The 20,039-nt window shown below is 43.1% G+C and overlaps 1 protein-coding gene across 5 annotated transcripts in view; it reads left to right on the forward strand.

Annotated features, from left to right (window-relative positions):
• The window catches only part of LOC111833111 (NLR family CARD domain-containing protein 3-like), a 32,453-nt gene extending 17,865 nt beyond the window's left edge, over positions 1-14,588 (forward strand). For all 5 annotated transcript variants that reach the window (XM_072712721.1, XM_072712723.1, XM_072712720.1 and 2 more), the window contains 6 exons: positions 2,052-2,225; positions 3,173-3,346; positions 3,731-3,904; positions 7,712-7,885; positions 9,168-9,214; positions 12,575-14,588. In XM_072712721.1, the coding sequence (XP_072568822.1) occupies positions 2,052-2,225; positions 3,173-3,346; positions 3,731-3,904; positions 7,712-7,885; positions 9,168-9,214; positions 12,575-13,107 (1,276 nt within the window). In that variant the 3' untranslated portion in view covers positions 13,108-14,588. The remainder of the gene's footprint in view (positions 1-2,051; positions 2,226-3,172; positions 3,347-3,730; positions 3,905-7,711; positions 7,886-9,167; positions 9,215-12,574) is intronic.
• The last annotated feature ends 5,451 nt before the right edge of the window (positions 14,589-20,039 follow it).

A 20,039-nucleotide genomic window follows, 5' to 3' on the forward strand; every position in this document is an offset into this window, starting at 1 on the left:
TTTTTTTGAGATTTTTGCAAATTTATTAAAAATAAAAAAACTGAGATATCACATATACAGAAGTATTCACAGCCTTTGCTCAATACTTTGTTGATGCACCTTTGGCAGCAATTACAGCCTCAGGTCTTTTTGAATGTGATGCCACAAGCCTGGCACACCTTTCCTTGGGCAGTTTGGCCCATTCCTCTTTGCAGCACCTCTCAAGCTTCATCAGGTTGAATGGGAAGCGTCGGTGCACAGCCATTTTAAGATCTCTGCAGAGATGTTCAATCGGATTCAAGTCTGGGCTCTGACTGGGCCACTCAAGGACATTCACAGAGTTGTCCTGAAGCCACTCCTTTGATATCTTGACTGTGTGCTTAGGGCTGTTGTCCTGCTGAAAGATGAACCATCGCCCCAGTCTGAGGTCAAGAGCACTCTGGAGCAGGTTTTCATCCAGGATGTCTCTGTACATTGCTGCATTCATCTTTCCCTCTATCCTGACTAGTCTCTCAGTTCCTGCTGCTGAAAAACATCTCCACAGCATGATGCTGCCAGCACCATGCTTCACTGTAGGGATGGTATTGGCCTGGTGATGAGCGGAGCCTGGTTTCCTCCAAACGTGACGCCTGGCATTCACACCAAAGAGTTCAATCTTTGTCTCATCATACCAGAGAATTTTGTTTCTCAGGGTCTGAGAGTCCTTCAAGTGCCTTTTGGCAAACTCCAGGTGGGCTGCCATGTGCCTTTTACTAAGGAGTGGCTTCCGTCTGGCCACTCTACCATACAGGCCTGATTGGTGGATTACTGTAGAGATGGTTGTCCTTCTGGGAGGTTCTCCTCTCTCCACAGAGGACCTCTGGAGCTCTGACAGAGCTCACCATCGGGTTCTTGGTTACCTCCCTGACTAAGGCCCTTCTCCCCCAATCGCTCAGTTTAGATGGCCGGCCAGCTCTAGGAAGAGTCCTGGTGGTTTCGAACTTCTTCCACTTACGGATGATGGAGGCCACTGTGCTCATTGGGACCTTCAAAGCAGCAGAAATTTTTCTGTAACCTTCCCCAGATTTGTGCCTCGAGGCAATCCTGTCTCGGAGGTCTATAGACAATTCCTTTGACTTCATGCTTGGTTTGTGCTCTGACATGCACTGTCAACTATGGGACCTTATATAGACAGGTGTGTGCCTTTCCAAATCATGTCCAATCAACTGAATTTACCACAGACTCATCAGACCAGGCAGCATTTTTCCAGTCTTCAACTGTCCAATTTTGGTGAGCTCGTGCAAATTGTAGACTCTTTTTCCTAATTGTAGTGGAGATGAGTGGTACCCGGTGGGGTCTTCTGCTGTTGTAGCCCATCCGCCTCAAGGTTGTGCGTGTTGTGGCTTCACAAATGCTTTGCTGCATACCTCGGTTGTAACAAGTGGTTATTTCAGACAAAGTTGCTCTTCTATCAGCTTGAATCAGTCGACCCATTCTCCTCTGACCTCTAGTATCAACAAGGCATTTTCGCCTACAGGACTGCCACATACTGGATGTTTTTCCCTTTGCACACCATTCTTTGTAAACCCTAGAAATGGTTGTGCGTGAAAATCCCAGTAACTGAGCTGATTGTGAAATACTCAGACCGGCCCGTCTGGCACCAACAACCATGCCACGCTCAAAATTGCTTAAATCACCTTTCTTTCCCATTCTGACATTCAGTTCGGAGTTCAGGAGATTGTCTTGACCAGGACCACACCCCTAAATGCATTGAAGCAACTGCCATGTGATCGGTTGATTAGATAATTGCATTAATGAGAAATTGAACAGGTGCTCCTAATAATCCTTTAGGTGAGTGTATATTCTTCATGACAGGGAACATGATGGCCTTCAAAAGATGGTCTAAATTTTTAATTTAACTATATTTAATAGTTTTTCTAACTGTAGTGATTTAGGTTACTGCCATGTTAAGCCTGTACTTTCTTTTGGACTGTGCCTCTTATTAGTTTGTTTGGATATTTTGTTCTACTACAATCATGGATGTGTGGGAAATATACAGATCTGTGTGTGTATAATAACAAACTTCTTTTCAGGCTGAACAGCTGTAATCTCACAGAGAAATGCTGTGAGGCATTGGCTTCAGCCCTCAGATCAAACTCCCCACCCCTGAGAGAGCTGGACCTGAGTGACAATGACCTGCAGGATTTAGGAGTACAGCTGCTCTCTGCTGGACTGGGGGATTCACACTGTAACCTGGAGATACTTAGGTCAGTATTACTGGGTATTTTACAATGTAACCTGTGAGGAAGAAAATAAAATCAACTCTCCAATTGCTAAGCAACCCCTGGGTTCGCCACAAAAAATAAAACTCTGGACCTTGTAGTTGGTGAGCAGTTTTCTCCTTTATTCAGCAATCCAGCACAGCACTCCAGTCACACTCTGGCACGAGACAAAAAAGCAATCAGTTAATAAACTGTAACACCTAATACCCTATAAGGGCTGCCAAGTCCTGATTGGTTACAAAACACCAACAAACCAAACTCAAACATTCAACCAATATAATTCTCCACCTCTATTGGTCTACCTTAATATCAGGGTAACATCCACCTATTTTGCTCAGTTGTCAAAACATTCTATTTTTCTGTACTGCTAGACTTCTACTATGGATATGGATATATTATGAGTATTATGGAAACACAACTACAGATACATGATTAATCCTGCTCATGCATTTAAGTTACCGTATAACATATTGCGACTACTCTAGATCTACGATATTTCATGCACCCCCTTAACCAGTTGGGGCAGCTTTGAATCCCTTCCTGCAGGTGCCCCCCCCCCCCCCCCTCCTTTTTGCTGCCCATCTCTCCAAGGTCTTCACGTCCTGCAAAATTGACTACAAGGACACACAGTATCCAAAACAATATCTTCATGCCTAAGGCCTATAACGTACAGATCCACTATGCCTCCCTCTCCTGGCCTACCAATTTTCAATTTTCTTTCCACACCAGTAGATACTGAGGTCAGTATTATTGGGTATTCCATACTGTAAACTGGAGATACTGAGGTCAGTATTCCTGGGTATTTCATACTGTAAACTGTAATTATTGAAATCTTTATTGGAGTAGTCACATTTACTTAAAACTAATAATTGTAATGGTAAGGTGACCTTATTTACTGGAACTAATGCAGTGTTTTTTCTGTCTCTCTGCAGGCTGTCAGGCTGTAGAGTCACAGAGAAAGGCTGTTCTTCCTTGGCTTCAGCTCTGAAGTCAAACGCCTCACATCTGAAAGAGCTGGATCTGAGCTACAATCACCCAGGAGACTCAGGAGTGAAGCTACTCTCTGCTGTACTGGAGACTTCCAGCTGTAGACTGCAGAAACTGAAGTGAGTACAGAATAAAAATTGTACAAAAAGGGACTAGGCATCAGGAAACCCATAATGTATTTCAGCAGTGACATAATAAACAAACACAAATAGCTTCTTTTTCTTTTCCTACTTTCTTTTATCTCACAAATTTATCAGCACTTGTTCCAGGTTGGAAACAATTAATCAGTGAAGCATAGAACCGGTGCTAATTTTGCAGTTAATATTATGCATAAAAATATAATCTACACCAAACAAAACCATGATGATTGGTAAAATACTTTTTATTTAATTCGTTTTTCTAAAAAAAATCTATTCTATCATGGTCCCTATTCTCCTCATTTGCATTTAACATACAGTGCACCTGTTCAAAATCTGCATCTATAATTGTTTAATTTTCCTAAGGGTGGACCGGTGTGAACTCACAGAGAAATGCTGTGAGGCACTGGCTTCAGCTCTCAGATCAAGATCCTTGTACCTGAGAGAGCTGGACCTGAGTGACAATGACCTGCAGGATTCTGGAGTGAAGCTGCTCTCTGCAGGACTAGGGGATTCACACTGTAACTTGGAGATACTGAGGTCAGTATTACTGGGTATTCCATACTGTTACCTGGAGATACTGAGGTCAGTATTACTGGATATTCCATACTGTTAACTGGAGATACTGAGGTCAGTATTACTGGGTATTCCATACTGTTACCTGGAGATACTGAGGTCAGTATTACTGGGTATTCCATACTGTTACCTGGAGATACTGAGGTCAGTATTACTGGATATTCCATACTGTTACCTGGAGATACTGAGGTCAGTATTACTGGGTATTCCATACTGTTACCTGGAGATACTGAGGTCAGTATTACTGTATATTCCATACTCTTAACTGGAGATACTGAGGTCAGTATTACTGGATATTCCATACTGTTAACTGGAGATACTGAGGTCAGTATTACTGGGTATTCCATACTGTTAACTAGAGATTCTGAAGTCAGTATTACTGGGTATTCCATACTGTTACCTGGAGATACTGAGGTCAGTATTACTGGATATTCCATACTGTTAACTGGAGATACTTAGGTCAGTATTACTGGGTATTCCATACTGTTAACTGGAGATTCTGAAGTCAGTATGTCTGGGTATTTCACACAGACTGCTATGATGGGGCATGACATAAGGTATCGTGAGATGATCCACTTAGTGGCTCCAAAAACAAAAAGACTTTATTAAACTAAAAAAAAACATTAAATGAAACAAGTAAATGACAAAACTAAGGCAGGGAAGACCACAGGAAACTACATTAAAACTTAGGTAAGAAGCAACACAGGAACAACCACTCTAACACGGAAAACTACCATGGCTACAAACACACAGTAGCAACCAGAAGGTGACACAATTGAACACCATGACCAACTAAGGAACAGAATGAGGGCATGCACTAGGAACTACCAACCTGGAAAATAATAGGAGAAGGGATGACCAGCGACACCCACTGGCCAAATGGGGAAATGACACTTGGACCAGGGCAGGACAGGGACAGATCCTGATACTGTCAACTGGAGATACTGAGGTCAGTTTTACTGGGTATTCCACAATTGTGTTAAAATGATGTGAGGGGGATATAGGGCTCTTGAAGGAACAAACAGGCACGCTCAAAAACACTTTAATAAAATAATACAAAATAACCTTGCATTAAAATCAATACCAAGATATTGTATCAAAAGCTATGCAAAAATAACCTCATATTACAAGTGATATCAAATAGTATTATATATCACAGGCAATAAAAATAGGTGCAAAGATACGAATATATATATAATATTATATATATATAAAAGAAGCAATAAAACATAGAAAATGTGAATTATTATCACAAGCAGTGATAATTAATCCCAATACTCAATGAAATGCACAAGCAGCTATTCACACTCAAACATGCCATCATCACCCACCTTCACTCTTAGACTGGGGAGCCCATTTCCTGACAGGAGACCAACACATGAGTCCCGAGAAATGCTGGGCGATGCGCACTTTATCCCACGGCTGAGCTCTGGTCAACACTAGGATCTCCCCCTTCCTTTATACTAATTTTTGGCGCTGCGTGCGGGCAGGTGATGAGCTGGCCAGGCTCACCCCTCCCCTTAGCTTCTCAAATTTCCAATATTTTCCGGGTAACGCCGCTTGCGGTTTTGATCAAAAATAAAAAAATAAGTTCCCATAATTAATACGTTCCCCTCTTCCTGAGGATGTGGTAAGCGTCCCACACCCCGATCGCTAGGGATGGTTTCAATAAAAAAAACAATCCATCCATCCATCCATTAACTACCGCTTGTCCGGGGTTCGGGTCGCGGGGGAAACAGCTTCAGGAAAGATACCCAGACCTCCCTCTCCTCAGCTACATCTATCAGCTCTTCGGGGAGGATGCCAAGGCGTTCCCAGGCCAGCCGAGAGATATAATCCCTCCAGCGTGTCCTGGGTCTGCCCCGGGGCCTGTAGGACATACACGGAAAACCTCTCTGGGTAGCCGCCCAGGAGGCATCCGCACCAGATGTCCAAACCACCTGAACTGGCTCCTTTCGACATGGCGAAGCAGCGGTTCTACTCTGAGACTCTCCCGGATATCCGAACTTCTCACCCTATCCCTAAGGGAGAGCCCAGACACCCTGCAGAGAAACCTCATTTCGGCCACCTGTATTCGCGATCTCATTCTTTCGGTCATTACCCATAGCTCATGACCATAGGTGAGGGTAGGGACGAATATGGACCAATAGATCGAGAGCTTTGCTTTCCGGCTCGGTTCTTTCTTAGCCACGATTAACTGGTTAAGCGCCTGCAAAACTGTTTCGATTCGTCTGTCCAGCTCCCGATCTCGCCTGCCCTCACTCGTGAACAAGGCCCCGAGATACTTGAACTCCTCTACTTGAGGCAGTACCTCTTCCTTGACCTGAAGAGGGCAATCCACCTGTGTCCGGCTGAGAACCATGGTCTCGGACTTGGAGGTGCTAATCCTCATCCCCGCCACTTTGCACTCGGCTGCGAACCGCCCCAGAGCACACTGGAGATCCCCAGCAGATGAAGCCAACAGGACGACATTGTCTGCAAAAAGCAGCCAGGCAATCCTGAGGCCACCAAACTGGACACCCTCAACACCCTGGCTGTGCCTAGAAATCCTGTCCGTAAATATTATAGACAGGACCGATGACAAAGGGCAGCCCTGGCGGAGCCCAACCATGCACTGGGAACACGTCCGACTTATTACCGGCAATGCGGACCAAGCTTCTGCCCCGTTCATACAGGGACCGAATCGCCCACAACAGTGGACCCCGAACCCCATACTCCTGAAGCACCCCCCACAGAGCACCTCGGGGAACCTGGTCGTAAGCCTTTTCCAAATCCACAAAACACATGTAGACTGGATAGGCAAACTCCCAGGCCCCCTCCAGTATCCTTGCAAGGGTATAAAGCTGGTCCAGTGTTCCATGGCCCGGACGAAAACCGCATCTGAGATTCGACTATCGATCTCACCCTCCTCTCCAGTACCCCGGAATAGACTTTCCCAGGAAGGCTGAGAAGTGCGATCCCCCTGTAGTTGGAACACACCCTCTGGTCCCCCTTCTTAAATAAGAAACAAAAAACAATAAGATTGGTCAAACAATAAGCGTCCATTATGCCGATCCTCCCCTTCCTCCTTAAGACGAGATAAGCATCCCACATACCGATCCTACAGTAGGTACAACATATTGGGCCAGCTGTTCTCCTCTTCAGGAAAGACCCCTTAGAAAAGCAAAGTAAGTGTTCTTGAACAGAGTGAGCATCCCGTAAATCAGAAATAACAAGATAAGCATCTTTGAACAGAATAAGTATCCCGGGACAAGATTTTTAGGACTAGAGAAGCATCCTAGCCCCTTTCATAAGAAACAAGTTAAAAACAAGTTATACAAGTAATCAGTAAAAAACATGTTTGAACAATTCAACCTTAGCACAATAATATTATGGGTGAATCATGGACGATGTATCTGAATTTCAGGATCAGAATCAATCCACACCTCAATCACCTCATATGTATGTGTGCTAGGTGGGGTTGAACAATCATGACTGCTTAGAATATTACAGTAATAGTAAGACAGTTAACAACTCTTATTAATCTAAGCAATTTACATGGAGGTTTTCCTATGCTACGTGGGCGACGTAATCGTCTGCGAATTCATCCTAATACAGCATTGTAAAATGAAGATCCTGAGGTCAGTATTACACAACAGAAAAAAAGGGTCCAGTGTATTCCACACTGTAGATTGTAATTATTGAAATCTTTATTGGAGTAATCACATTAAAAGTAATACTTTTAACGTAAACTCCTTATTTAAAGAAGAGTTTATTTCTGTCTCTCTGCAGGCTGTCAGGCTGTAGAATCACAGAAAGAGGCTGTTCTTCCCTGACTTCAGCTCTGAGGTCAAACCCCTCATACCTGAGAGAGCTGGACCTGAGCTACAATCACCCAGGAGACTCAGGAATGAAACTGCTCTCTGCTGTACTGGAGGATTCCAGCTGTAAACTAGAGAAACTGAAGTGAGTACAGGGTTTGCATCTGTCTCTGCTAACAACACATGTACATTATATAGACAAAAATATTGGGACACCTGACCATTACACCCTCAGGAATTTTTATGATATCCCATTCTAAATCCTTAGGCATCAGTACAGTCCCCCCTTTGCTGCTATAACAGCTGGCACTGTTCTGAGAAGGCTTTCCACAAGTTTATGGAGTGTATCTGTGGGAATATTTGCCCATTCATCCAGCAGAGCATTTGTGAGGTCAAACACTGATGTTGGACATGAAGGCCTGGCTCATAATCTCTGCTTTAGTTCATCCCAAAGGTGTTGAGTGATGGGGTTGAGGTTGGGGCTCTGTGTGGGCCAGTAAAGTTCACCAAACTCACCCAACCCTTTCTTTATAGATGTTGCTTTGTGGACTGGGGCACAGTCATGCTGGAATAGAAAAGGGTCTTCCCCAAACTGTCCCCACAAAGCTGGAAGCATATAATTGTCTTGGTATGCTGAAGTATTAAGAGTTCCCTTCACTGGAACTACGAACACTAGCCCTACCCATGAAAAACAACCCCATACCATTATTCCTCTTCTACCAAACTTTACAGTTGGCACAATGCAGTCAGGCATTGCCAAACCCAGACTCATCCATCAGATTGCCAGACAGAGAAACTAGATTCATCACTCCACAGAACATATTTCCACAGCTCCGGAGTCCAGTGGCAGCGTGCTTTACACCACTCATTCCGATGCTTGGCATTTTGCTTGGTGATTTGAGGCTTGTAAGCAGCTGCTTGGCCATGAAAGCCCATTGCATGAAGCTTCTGGTACACAGTTTTGTGCTTGTGCTAATGGTAGAGGAAGTTTGGAAAGGTGCAGTTATTGAGTCAACAGAACACTGGCGAGTTTTGTGCACTATGCAGCACTCAGCGTCCCCACTCTGTTACTTTATGTGGTTTGCCACTTTGTAGCTGAGTTTCTGTTGTTCCTAAATGCTTCCTTTTTTTGCAATAATACCGTTTACAGTTGATCATGGAATATCTAGCAGGGAAGAAAATTCACAAACTGCCTTATTGCAAAGGTAGCATTCTATGGCAGTACCATGCTTGAATTCACTGAGCTCTTCAGTACAACCCATTCTTTCACAAATGTTTGTAAACCTATTTGCATGACGAGGTGCTTGATTTTATACACCTTTGCCAATGGAACTGAATGAAACACCTGAATTCAATTATACTTTTGTCTATATAATGTATGTGGAGACGATGCAACAGCTAACACACCTGTACTGCTTCTCCTGTAGTATGGACCACAATGAAGAGTGCAGGACCAGACCAAGGTTCCATAAATGTAAGTTTGTATGTTTTTAGTAATAATACGATTGATAGTATTTTTTGATTGTAATAATGCAATTATTGTGATGTGTGTGTTTTTTGTGCTGTATGTAGAGAGATTTCCATTTTTATGTTTAGGTGATTTTCTGTGTGTGTGTGTTTGTGTGGATTATGTTTATATTACATTGTGTGGACATTTGGTCCCCACAATGTGATAAAAGCCTGTTATTTTGATGTTGTGGGGACCATTTTTTCGGTGCCCACAAGGGGAAACTCAATTTTATAACAATCTGTGATGGTCCCAACAAAGATATGAGTACAGGTCTGTGTATGCGTGTGTGTGTGTGTTTGTGTGTGTGTGTGAATGGGCCATGCTCACAAGGTGTTGTGATGCGTCTGGTGCAATAAGCTAGTGACCTGTTGCATGTAGGGATGCTTGTGACATCTCAATATTAACCTCTGCTGCTGGCTAACCCAGGTTCTGGATAAAGAAGGCCGAGTGTATAAGTCTTATGAGGTTAATACAAAGCCTCTCTACAGAAGCCCTGAAGAGCAAAACACACCAGCAAATACAAAAACATGCCAGCAAATACAAAAACACTACAACATTAGTGGCACTGAATAAGGAAACGGTATGTACCTACTGATTATCACGTACATGTTACTGATTGGACAGATATCACAAAATAAGTTATCTCAAGAAAACAAAAGTTAAGTTATTAAGCTAAGTAATTAAACAAGGGAACCACATTTGTGAAGAGTAATGCTACATTCACACTGCGAGCGGCGAGAGCGTCAAAGCGACCGGAAGTCATTCATTCTCTATGGGAGGGAGCGTCAGGAGGCGTCGAGGAGCGGCACGGCGCGTCGCGACCTGGGCGGCGGGAGCGTCAGACAGAAGTTGAATCCCAGTCAACTTTATGGTAATGAGCTGTGACGCGGTTGGGCGGCAACCAATGGGAATGTAGAGATGCTCCGCTAAAGGGAGCGCCGCAGAACATAAGCGTGTAAACTTTTGTTCCGACCCAACCGTTCCTAGGCACAATGGAGGAGAGACTTGTTATTGCTGTGGCCGGGTACCCAGTTATATATGATGTGTCTCTGTTTGCATACAGGGACATAAATAAAAAAAAATGAGGCATGGACCAGAGCGTCCGAAACAATCGGTGTTCCAGGTGAGATGGTGAAGTGCATAATATATTTTTTTGATCAGTAGTAATTTAGGTGCCATAGCAGAGAAAACAGTGCAAATTGTCGGTAATGTTAAACCTATTTATAGCATTAGTGTTTGTCAAAACATAATTATGTGTTTTAGTAGAACTGTCGTGATACATTTTAAGTACTATTTATCTTAACTAAAGAAACATAAAGCACAAGCAACTACTTGGCGATCATCCATTGTGAGAAGGTAAATTTGAAAAGAAGCGCTACACTATTTATAGGTAACATTTTCCCTCCAGAACGCTTGACTTTAAGCGGGAATGCAAATAACTGGCTCACAACAATATTATTGTCCTATTATTATGTCCTATCAGGAGTCGGCGCAAAGATATAAGCTACACGTTTGTTTGTTTTGCGGCCCCTTTAAAAAGTTCTCAGAGCCTGGCATTCTGAGTGGCCTTGTCCCTGCCCACTCTGACGTTAGAGAGCGTCTCCGGTGTTGGCTAGCGTCGCGTTCAGGGCGGCGGGAGCGACGGCTGGCGTCTTTGACGCTCGCGGTGTGAACGTAGCATAAGACGGAAGTGGTTTCCACTAAAATGGCATGAACAGGTCAGTTGATATGATTTTCATTAGAAAAGTGCCGTGAACAACACCTTTATGGTCTTTGTTGATCTCTTCAAAGCATTTGACCCTGTGAACAGGGAGCTGATGACTGTGCTTATGGCTCGATCCCCAAGACCTTCAGTTAATCCTAGTAGTCCTTGTCAAAACTTTTAACAAGATGGGCTTATCTGTATAAAACCACAAAAACTGAGGGTGATCTGTCAGCAGAGCCTTGGAATACAACACTCACCACCAGTCCTTACAGTCAGCTCAGAAAACTCACAATAGCTCAGTTTTATATATATTAAAAAAACCTGGGCAGCATCCTGGCAGAGGACTGCAAAATTGATCATGAAATACAAAACCAGATCAAACAAGCAGCAACTGCCTTTGGAAGATTACAGCAATGAGTCTTCCAAAACAAGAACCTCAACCTGCACAAAAGGTTTAAGGACCAGATGAAGGTGTCTCTGAAAAAGACCTCACAACCTAGAGAATGCTTCTGCGGACTGCAATACCTGGTGACAGCTCGGGATGAAATAAATATGCTAGAGGAGAACAGGATAGCTAGTAGGCAACAAAAGCAAGCCTGGAGGCACTGAACGCATCCAGTAGTCCAGCCACCGCCTCTGTCCAGCAATTTGTTATATGTGTCTGGGTTTGACAGATGCCAGTAGAACATTACCTGCACGACTGCATCATGCCAACTGTAAATTTTGGTGGAGGAGGGATACTGGTATGGGGTTGTTTTTCAGTAGTTGGTCTAGGCCCCTTAGTTCCAGTGAAAGAACTCTTAATGTTTCAGCATGCTAAGACATTTTGGACAATTCAATGCTTCCACTTTTATGGGAACAGTTTGGGGAAGGCCCCTTTCTGTTCCAGCATGACTGTGTCCCAGTGCACAAAAGCAAGTTCCATAAAGACTTGACTAGCCCACACAGAGCCCTGGGTGGCTAGATGTCCCAATACTTTTGTCCATGTAGTGTATGTTTGATGGATGTTGCTATTTTGTAATTTTATTCACCTGTAATTAAACCTGTTAATTTAGCACACACAACTTTTGGTAAGTCTTCCCACCAGTCATTTTTATGACATGTTATTTGACATGCTTGAATTTCTGTTTCTTTGTACTGTTTTAGTGTTTATAAAACAATAAAGTACAAGCTACAGAAGCATATTACTGCCACAACATAATAAAAATAATATTCTCACTATCAGGTTATAATGTGAAAATATTACATTATAACGTGAAAACATCACGTTAAAATGAGAAATCGTATCACGTGATAACGTGAAAATATTGAATTATATCGTGAAAACATCACGTTAAAACAAGAAATCGTATCACATTATAACGTGATAGTGAGAATATTTTTTTCTATTATGTCGTGGCAGTAATACGCTTCCTAAGCTACCGTGCAGTCTGGTCCCACATCGATCTCTCCATGCGGCATATCTCACACTCACAGCACAGGAGGCAGCCAGAACGTCGCAGTGGCTACAAGAGTATATTGGGAATAAAATGTGTGTTAATGAATGTGTGAGATGTGACAGTGATAAAATGATGGAGATGCTGGTCTTTGTGATGGTGTGCTCTTCCTCTTGTCTACAGACTCTTGTCAGCTGACACTGGACCCCAACACAGCATACATGCGCCTTTCTCTGTCAGAGGGGAACAGGAAGGTGACATGTGTGGCAGAGGAGCAGCCATATCCTGATCATCCAGAGAGATTCATCTGTTGTCAAATTCTGTGCAGAGAGAGTCTGACTGGTCGCTGTTACTGGGAGGCTGAGTGGAGCGCAGACAGAGCCCGGATTGGAGTGACTTATAAAGGAATCGGGAGGAAAGAAGCGAGTGCTGACTGTGTGCTTGGACATAATGACAAGTCATGGATTCTGTGTTGCTCTCCTCATAGTTATTCTGTCTGGCACAATCATAAACCAACTTACATACCCATACACCCCTTAGGTTCCCGCAGAGTAGGAGTGTATCTGAACTGGGAGGCCGGTACTCTGTCCTTCTACAGAGTCTCCTCTGATGGATTGACCCTCCTGTATAATTTCAGCTCCTCATTCATGGAGCCCCTTTATCCAGGGTTTTATATTTATCAAAACTCTTCATTGTCCCTAAGCATGCTGGGATAGCTCAGTGTGTTGGAGGAAAATTTTTTACTTAATCTGGAGTGGCTTTCCCGAAAGCTTTGTAATGCTGTTGTAGTTCATTATCTGCAGGCTACATAATGAGCTAACCAATCACACTTGCTATGCATTCAGTCACATCTTTTGAAGTGGGAAGGTGAGACAGAAATGGCAGAAAGTTGTGCAAGTAAACCAAAGACAATGCTTTCATCCAGGAAGTTAAGTTGCTTGTCTGAATATTGTTTTGCAGGTGGCCATGAACCTTTTGGGCAATTTCATTAATGAACAGTTCATAGAGAAATACAGGCTTGCCTGGGGTGAAATAATGAGCCTCCTTGGTCTGGTGCAGGATAAATTGAAAAGAGGAACACACTGAATTTTCTGCACTGTGCAGCTTTTGACAGCTCTCTGCTTCTACGCCACCAGTGGATTCCTGCAGTGTACCGCATCTGTGCATGCATTGACCACATTTCTGTTACACTGTGTGCACAGCTACATACAATGTCCAGCAGAAGGGGAGGCCTTGCATGACACTAAAATTGGTTTTCATGCCAATGCAGGCATACCTGTAGGTGCACCTGCACCTGTGTAAAGGGTTATTAGCACTAGGCACAAATATCCAAGTGATATGCAATCATCAAGGACATTTGACAGACATTGTTGCCTAGTGGCCTGGGTGTACACATGATGCTTATATCTGGTCCAGATTTGAAGTGAGTCAGATGGCAAAGGGTGGTGTGTTTGCTGGTGGCTGTTTATTGGGAGACATCAGGCATCCTCTTAGCGATCACCTGCCAATTCCAGTGTTGAATCCCCGAACTGTGGCTGAGGAGAGATATACAGTAACACCACACACCAAAGAACACACTGCTGTAGAGCGTGCTTTGGGCATGTGAAAGATGTGATTCTACACAAGTTCTTGGGAGTGCGAAGATTTGCTGATGCTGTGTTGTTCTTGTTATGTCTAGTGTGCTGCACAACATTGCAGTAATTATTCTATTAAAATATATTTTTGACCACCTCCTCAATAAAGGCTTCTTTTGAGAAGTGTTACTTCCTTTTCCTATTGCTGCACTCCATTGTCCTTTTGTTTACAAGGACGCAACATCACATTTTGAGTGCATTTATATAATTTCAACAAATAGGTAATTTTTTTTTTTGTCAATTTTGGTTGTTTTGTTGTGTTTTTATTGATTTTCTGTACTTTTTTACATTTGCATATATCTGGTGTGACAATCATATAACACATACTTATGTTATATATGTTATATATTTCACCATTGAAATGCATGGGATTGATTTTCCTGTTATTGACAGTTTATGATTTTCTTACGCGGAGGCTGAGGAGGAGCCATGAAAGACAGTTACTACTTAAAGGTTCTTTGTTAATTCTGGAATAACAAAGGGTTTTGGGAAATGCACAGACCTCAGTCGTTCTTTACTTACGTTGTTCGTTATCTTTACTCTAGATATCTTTAATTTTTCCATTTTACAATAAACTAAGCATTTAACTAAATTATCTTGTGTTTGCCTCATTTTATGTTGCAGCTGGAGCCGGTTGTAACACTATTCCTTGTGAGGACTCTTGTCGCAGCATTCTGCATCAAGTGGAATTTGTTTAATGATGCAGAAGTGCACCCAACCAATATGGTGTTGCAGTAGTCCAGACTAGAAGTTATAAAGGCATGAACTAACTTTTCTGCATCTCAAATTGAGAGTATTGTTCTAACACCTGCTTTAAAACATCAGTGATTGTTCCGATCCCGAAGAACACCCGCCCAGCTAGCCTCAATGATTATCGCCCAGTAGCCCTGACATCTGTAGTGATGAAGTGCTTCGAGAGGCTCATGAAACCCTTCATCAGCTGCTTCCTTCCCTCCGACTTTGATTCGTTGCATACCAGACAAACAGATCCACCGGAGATGCTGTTGCACAGGTCCTGCACACCACATTGAGCCATCTTGATGAGGGATGTGGTAACTATGTGAGAATGCTGTTCATAGACTACAGCTCAGCATTCAACACCATAGTCCCCCACACCCTCTCGGAAAAGCTCCAGGACTTGGGTTTCAGTACGTCCTTGTGCAGGTGGATACACAGCTTCCTGACCGCGAGACCACAGTCAGTGAGAATAGGGGATGTGTACTCCCATACACTCACACTGAACATAGGGGCCCCCCAGGGATGTGTGCTGAGCCCCCTTCTCTACTCCCTCTACACCGCGGACTACAAGGCCAGGCACCCCACTAACTCCATTGTGAAGTTTGCCGACGACACAGTGGTGGTAGGACTCATCTCCAGGAATGACGAGAGGGCCTACCGGTGTGAGGTGGACGGTCTAGCAAAGTGGTGTAAGGCAAATCACCTCTCCATGAACATCAGTAAAACAAAGGAGATGGTGATTGACTTCAGGAGACAGAGAGATGAGCAAACTCACACCCACCTCCAGATCAACGGAACCCCTGTGGAGAGAGTCTCCCACTTCAAATACCTCGGCGTCCGCATTACGGAGGACCTCACCTGGAATACACACACGGACTTCCTCATCAGCAAAGGCAGACAGCGCCTCTATCATCTGAGGCGTCTAAAGAGGTTTAAGATCTCCGAAAACATCCAGAGGAGATTCTACACTGGAGTCATTGAGAGCATCTTGTGCAACAGCATCACGGTGTGGTACGGGAAATGCACTGTACAGCAACGGAAGGCCCTGCAGAGAGTAGTGCGCACAGCAGAATGCACCATGAGAACCCCTGTACCAGCACTGCAGGACATCTACACTGAAAGGTGCAGATCCCGGGCCATCAGGATCACTAGTGACTCCAGCCATCCCGCTCATAAACTGTTCAGGCTACTGAGGTCTGGGAAACCCCTTTGTAGCCTGAAAACAAGAACGGAACGGTTTAGGAGGAGTTTTTACCCACAAGCAGTGAGACTCCTAAACCACAGCACATAACTGGACAACATGATGGACAACTACACACACAACACATAACGGACAACGACACACAATCTACTATAACTTAATTTCTTCCATCTGGAAATTATAAAAATATCTGTACCTCATGGCACATCTGCACCTTACCTTGTCTGCACCTTATGGCACATTATTTATTACATAGTAAATGCATCTGTACTTCTGTATAAATATGTATATAAATTCGTTTTTCCTCTTATTTTATACTTATCCTCTGTTAGTACTTATTTCTTACCTCTCATTTTCTGGTATGTATAGCACAGTCGGAGAGTACTTTTTCCAGCCAGGGAAACACATTTCACTGTATGTTGTACCAGCTATAACTACATGTGACAAATAAAGAATCTTGAATCTTGAATCTAACTTTTGTGATATTCTTGAGATCGAAGAAAGCAGTTTTAAGACGTCAGCTACAGACTCTGCCTTTATAGTTGGTGTCATAGCTATGATTCCATAAATAGAGTGCTGGTGTTCACTAGAAATACTGAGACCACTGCTGATAACAAAATCCAATGTGTGGCCTTGGATATTAGTGACCCCAGTTACATGCTGTATCAGATCAAATAAAGTAATAGGTTCTTTAGAAGTGCTGCCATTAGCACTGTTGATGTAAATATTAAAATCACTAGTTATAAGAACTCATATATAAGAAATTTAAAATGAGACGTGGCCATTCGGCCCATCAAGCTTGTTTGGGGAGAACTTAACTAATAGCTCAGAGTTCACCGTACGGGACCCTCTATCACGGCTGCACACATAATTATCTACACCTCTAATAACTGAATCCCTTACTACCACAACCTCCCTCCTCCTGGAGGTAGGGGGCTCCTAGGTGCCCAAGGGCCCGCCTGCCTCCCCAGTCTCTTCCGGCTGTAATGCGATTAGACACCGTCACTTCAGGTGATGCCGCCTCTGTAAACTGTGTACGCCCTTTTCTACGTGACCTACCTTCACCAAGTTCTATCGACCTACCTGTTCTTCATTCTCCCCCCTCCCCACTTGTGACGTACACACCGTCTCCCTAAAAGGTGTATTAATTCTCTCCTCTAACTCCTTGTTGTGTCAGATGAGAGCCAGTTGTTCCTCGAAGTCTCGAACCTTGACCATGAGTGAGTCCACTAGCTTACATCGCTCGCAGACACTAACATCCAGAAGGGCAAACATCTTGCAAACACAACACTGAGCTGGCCCCATAATTACCTAACTCACTATGACCCCGTCCTTTACTTCCAGCCCAGTATATTAATATAGCGTATTTAACTTTTAGTTGATCTAATTAATATATAGCTAAAATTATAAGTTGCCCAGTACAATAAAATACTAAATGAATACTTGCGTTAAAACGCAGCTTTTTAAATTATCCGACAGTGTCAGAGATAACAACTCTTGAAATTAAACTTAAAAATAACCTAATTAACAGTTACCTACCCAAGGCTAACTTCCTACTGAACCACGTTTAACTAAAATAAAGCGAAGTTGCTCTAGGGAGGTCGAAAAAAAAACAAAAAACCCTCTCAAAGCAGGCTACTGCCGAAGCGGGAAAAAAAGTGGAAAATGTCCTCCCAGCCCCGACCGGCAACCGAGCAAAGCTCAGGAGCAATTGTCCTTTCCGAGTTAATGTTACCGACGTTAGATAATATTACCCACGGGTGTTTGATGCAAAGGTACACGGACAGAAATGCCGCTCACGTGACACCTGCAGCTATCGATGACACTCGCGCTGTTTATTAACAAGGACAGACAAAGTGGCTGGTGCTTATCAGTCCAGTACAGACATACTGTATGTGCAAATGCATGTGAAGTACAGAATGCAGTGTGGAAGTGTTAGAGGGTGGCAGTTGTTGATCATTCTGATGGCCCGGGGGATAGTAGGGTTGCCACCTTTGATTAGTGGAAAAACCCGGGACATTTTTACAAATACAGCTGAGTGCAAAAGATTGACTTTGAAATGCACACCACACAATATTTTTTATGCACTGTAAGTTTTTTCAAATGCTCCTTCAACATCAAAAGTAACAAAAATGGCCAAAGAGTATATAAAAAGTAGGGATGCACCGAATCCAGGATTCGGCTTCGGATTCGGCCGAATCCTGGGCTTTTTGACGGGGTTCGGTTTCGGCCGAACCTTAGATTTATTTTCCACCGAAACCGAACCCTAGACTTGCACTACGACGTCACACGGCCGTTGATTACGTGAAGGTGTTTACATAGGACCCGTTCGAATGTAGTAGGCTGTAAGAATCTGAAAATGGAACTCGTAAGCAAAAAAAGTTTTGTTTGGCAGTACTTTCAACCAAAAGAAGGCGATTCAAGTTGAGCTTTATGTTCAATTTGCAATGCCAATTTGTCTCGTGGTGGCAAGGACCCTAAGCAGTACACAACATCGCCGATGTTAAAACATTTGCGTCTAAAACATCCAAAAGAATACGAGTTGTGCATGAAGGAATCTACAGACAGCAGCCAAAATGCAGCAACTTCAGGTACGGCAGCTGGACAGTCACAGCTAAAAACGTGTGATAACCAGACGACCATTACTAGCTTTGCTAGCCCTACACCGAACAAACAGCTAGTGGTCCTCAGATCACACACGAGCTAAAGCCATTCATGCAGCAGTTTTCCACTGCTGGCAAAAACGGCAAAGATCTACCTCTGTGCGCCACCGACCGCTGTGCCCAGTGAAAGACTTTTCAGTACTGCTGGGGACATTCGTTCCCACACTCACAACCGGCTGTCACCTGTTAATGCCGAGCGTCTTGTCTTTTTGAAAGGAAACTCTCATTTAATGTGAAAGGTTAGAGCTTTTCCGTTAATTTAATAATGATGCAGAAGATGTGTGTGATCTTCCGTAATATTTTTCGTTTTATTTGGCTACTGTTCTAATCGTAGCCTACTGTTATAAACGAAAACTAAACAGCCCTACTATCCATGTTTAGCCTATTGAGTAAATGTTCAATAACATTAATTTCAGTTAAGTCACCAAACATATTCTGATTTAAAAAAATAAAAACACTTTTCTTTGCATTGTTGCACTTTTATTGACAGGTTTTGGTTTGAACTTGGGTAAGCATAGGTAATTGTCAAAATAGTTTTTCCCACTTGTCATCCTGGCATAATGTTGCTGCTTATTCTTTTTTTATTCTTTTATTTTATTTTTTATTTTTTTCAGTTTATAAAATAAATAAAATAAAATGAAATAAAAATACACTGCTGTGGACGTTGTTTACTTCATTAATGTGTTTTACTGTGTTAATGAAATAAGGATACGAGTAGGATTCGGTATTCGGTTTCGGATTCGGCTGAATCTTAAAAAGTGGATTCGGTATTCGGCCGAACCCCAAAAATCTGGATTCGGTGCATCCCTAATAAAAAGAAAGTGAAAGTGAAATAATGAAAATAATATCAGTTCAAAAGTTTACATCCCCTGTTCTCTAATACTTTGTATGTCCTCATTTTGCCTTTATAACCTCCTCCAATCTTTTTGGGTAACCTTTGAGCAGCTTTTGGATCCTCTCAGGTTTCATTTTAAACCATTCTTCCTGGCATATTTGTTCCAAGTGTCCCAGATTCCATGGCTGTCTATTATACATCGCTTTCTTCAAATCTATCCACAGGTTTTCTAATATATTCAAACCTGCACACTGGAATGGCCATGGTAAAACTTTCACTTTATTCTTCTTAAACCATTCCTGAGTTGACTTTGCTTTGTGCTTTGGATTGTTGTCTTCTTGTAGGATGGTTATGTGCAGTGGTGCATCGGGTGAGCATTTTTCCTCTCTCCTTTACAGCTCCCTGTAGGACCCAGATGGATCTTGCCAGCTGATGGACCAGCATTCCGCCTCCAGCTTGATAACACAGCTGCCCGTCCCACTTACCTACTAGCGTGACTGATTGAATGCCCGGTGTGCTTGGCGACTGGAGATGCCGCTCCCAGAGTTCCTGTCACCTAGGCTTTAGAAGTCTGGCT

This window comes from Paramormyrops kingsleyae, chromosome 5 (genome assembly GCF_048594095.1).
Source record: "Paramormyrops kingsleyae isolate MSU_618 chromosome 5, PKINGS_0.4, whole genome shotgun sequence".
NCBI classification, from domain to species: Eukaryota; Metazoa; Chordata; class Actinopteri; order Osteoglossiformes; family Mormyridae; genus Paramormyrops; species Paramormyrops kingsleyae.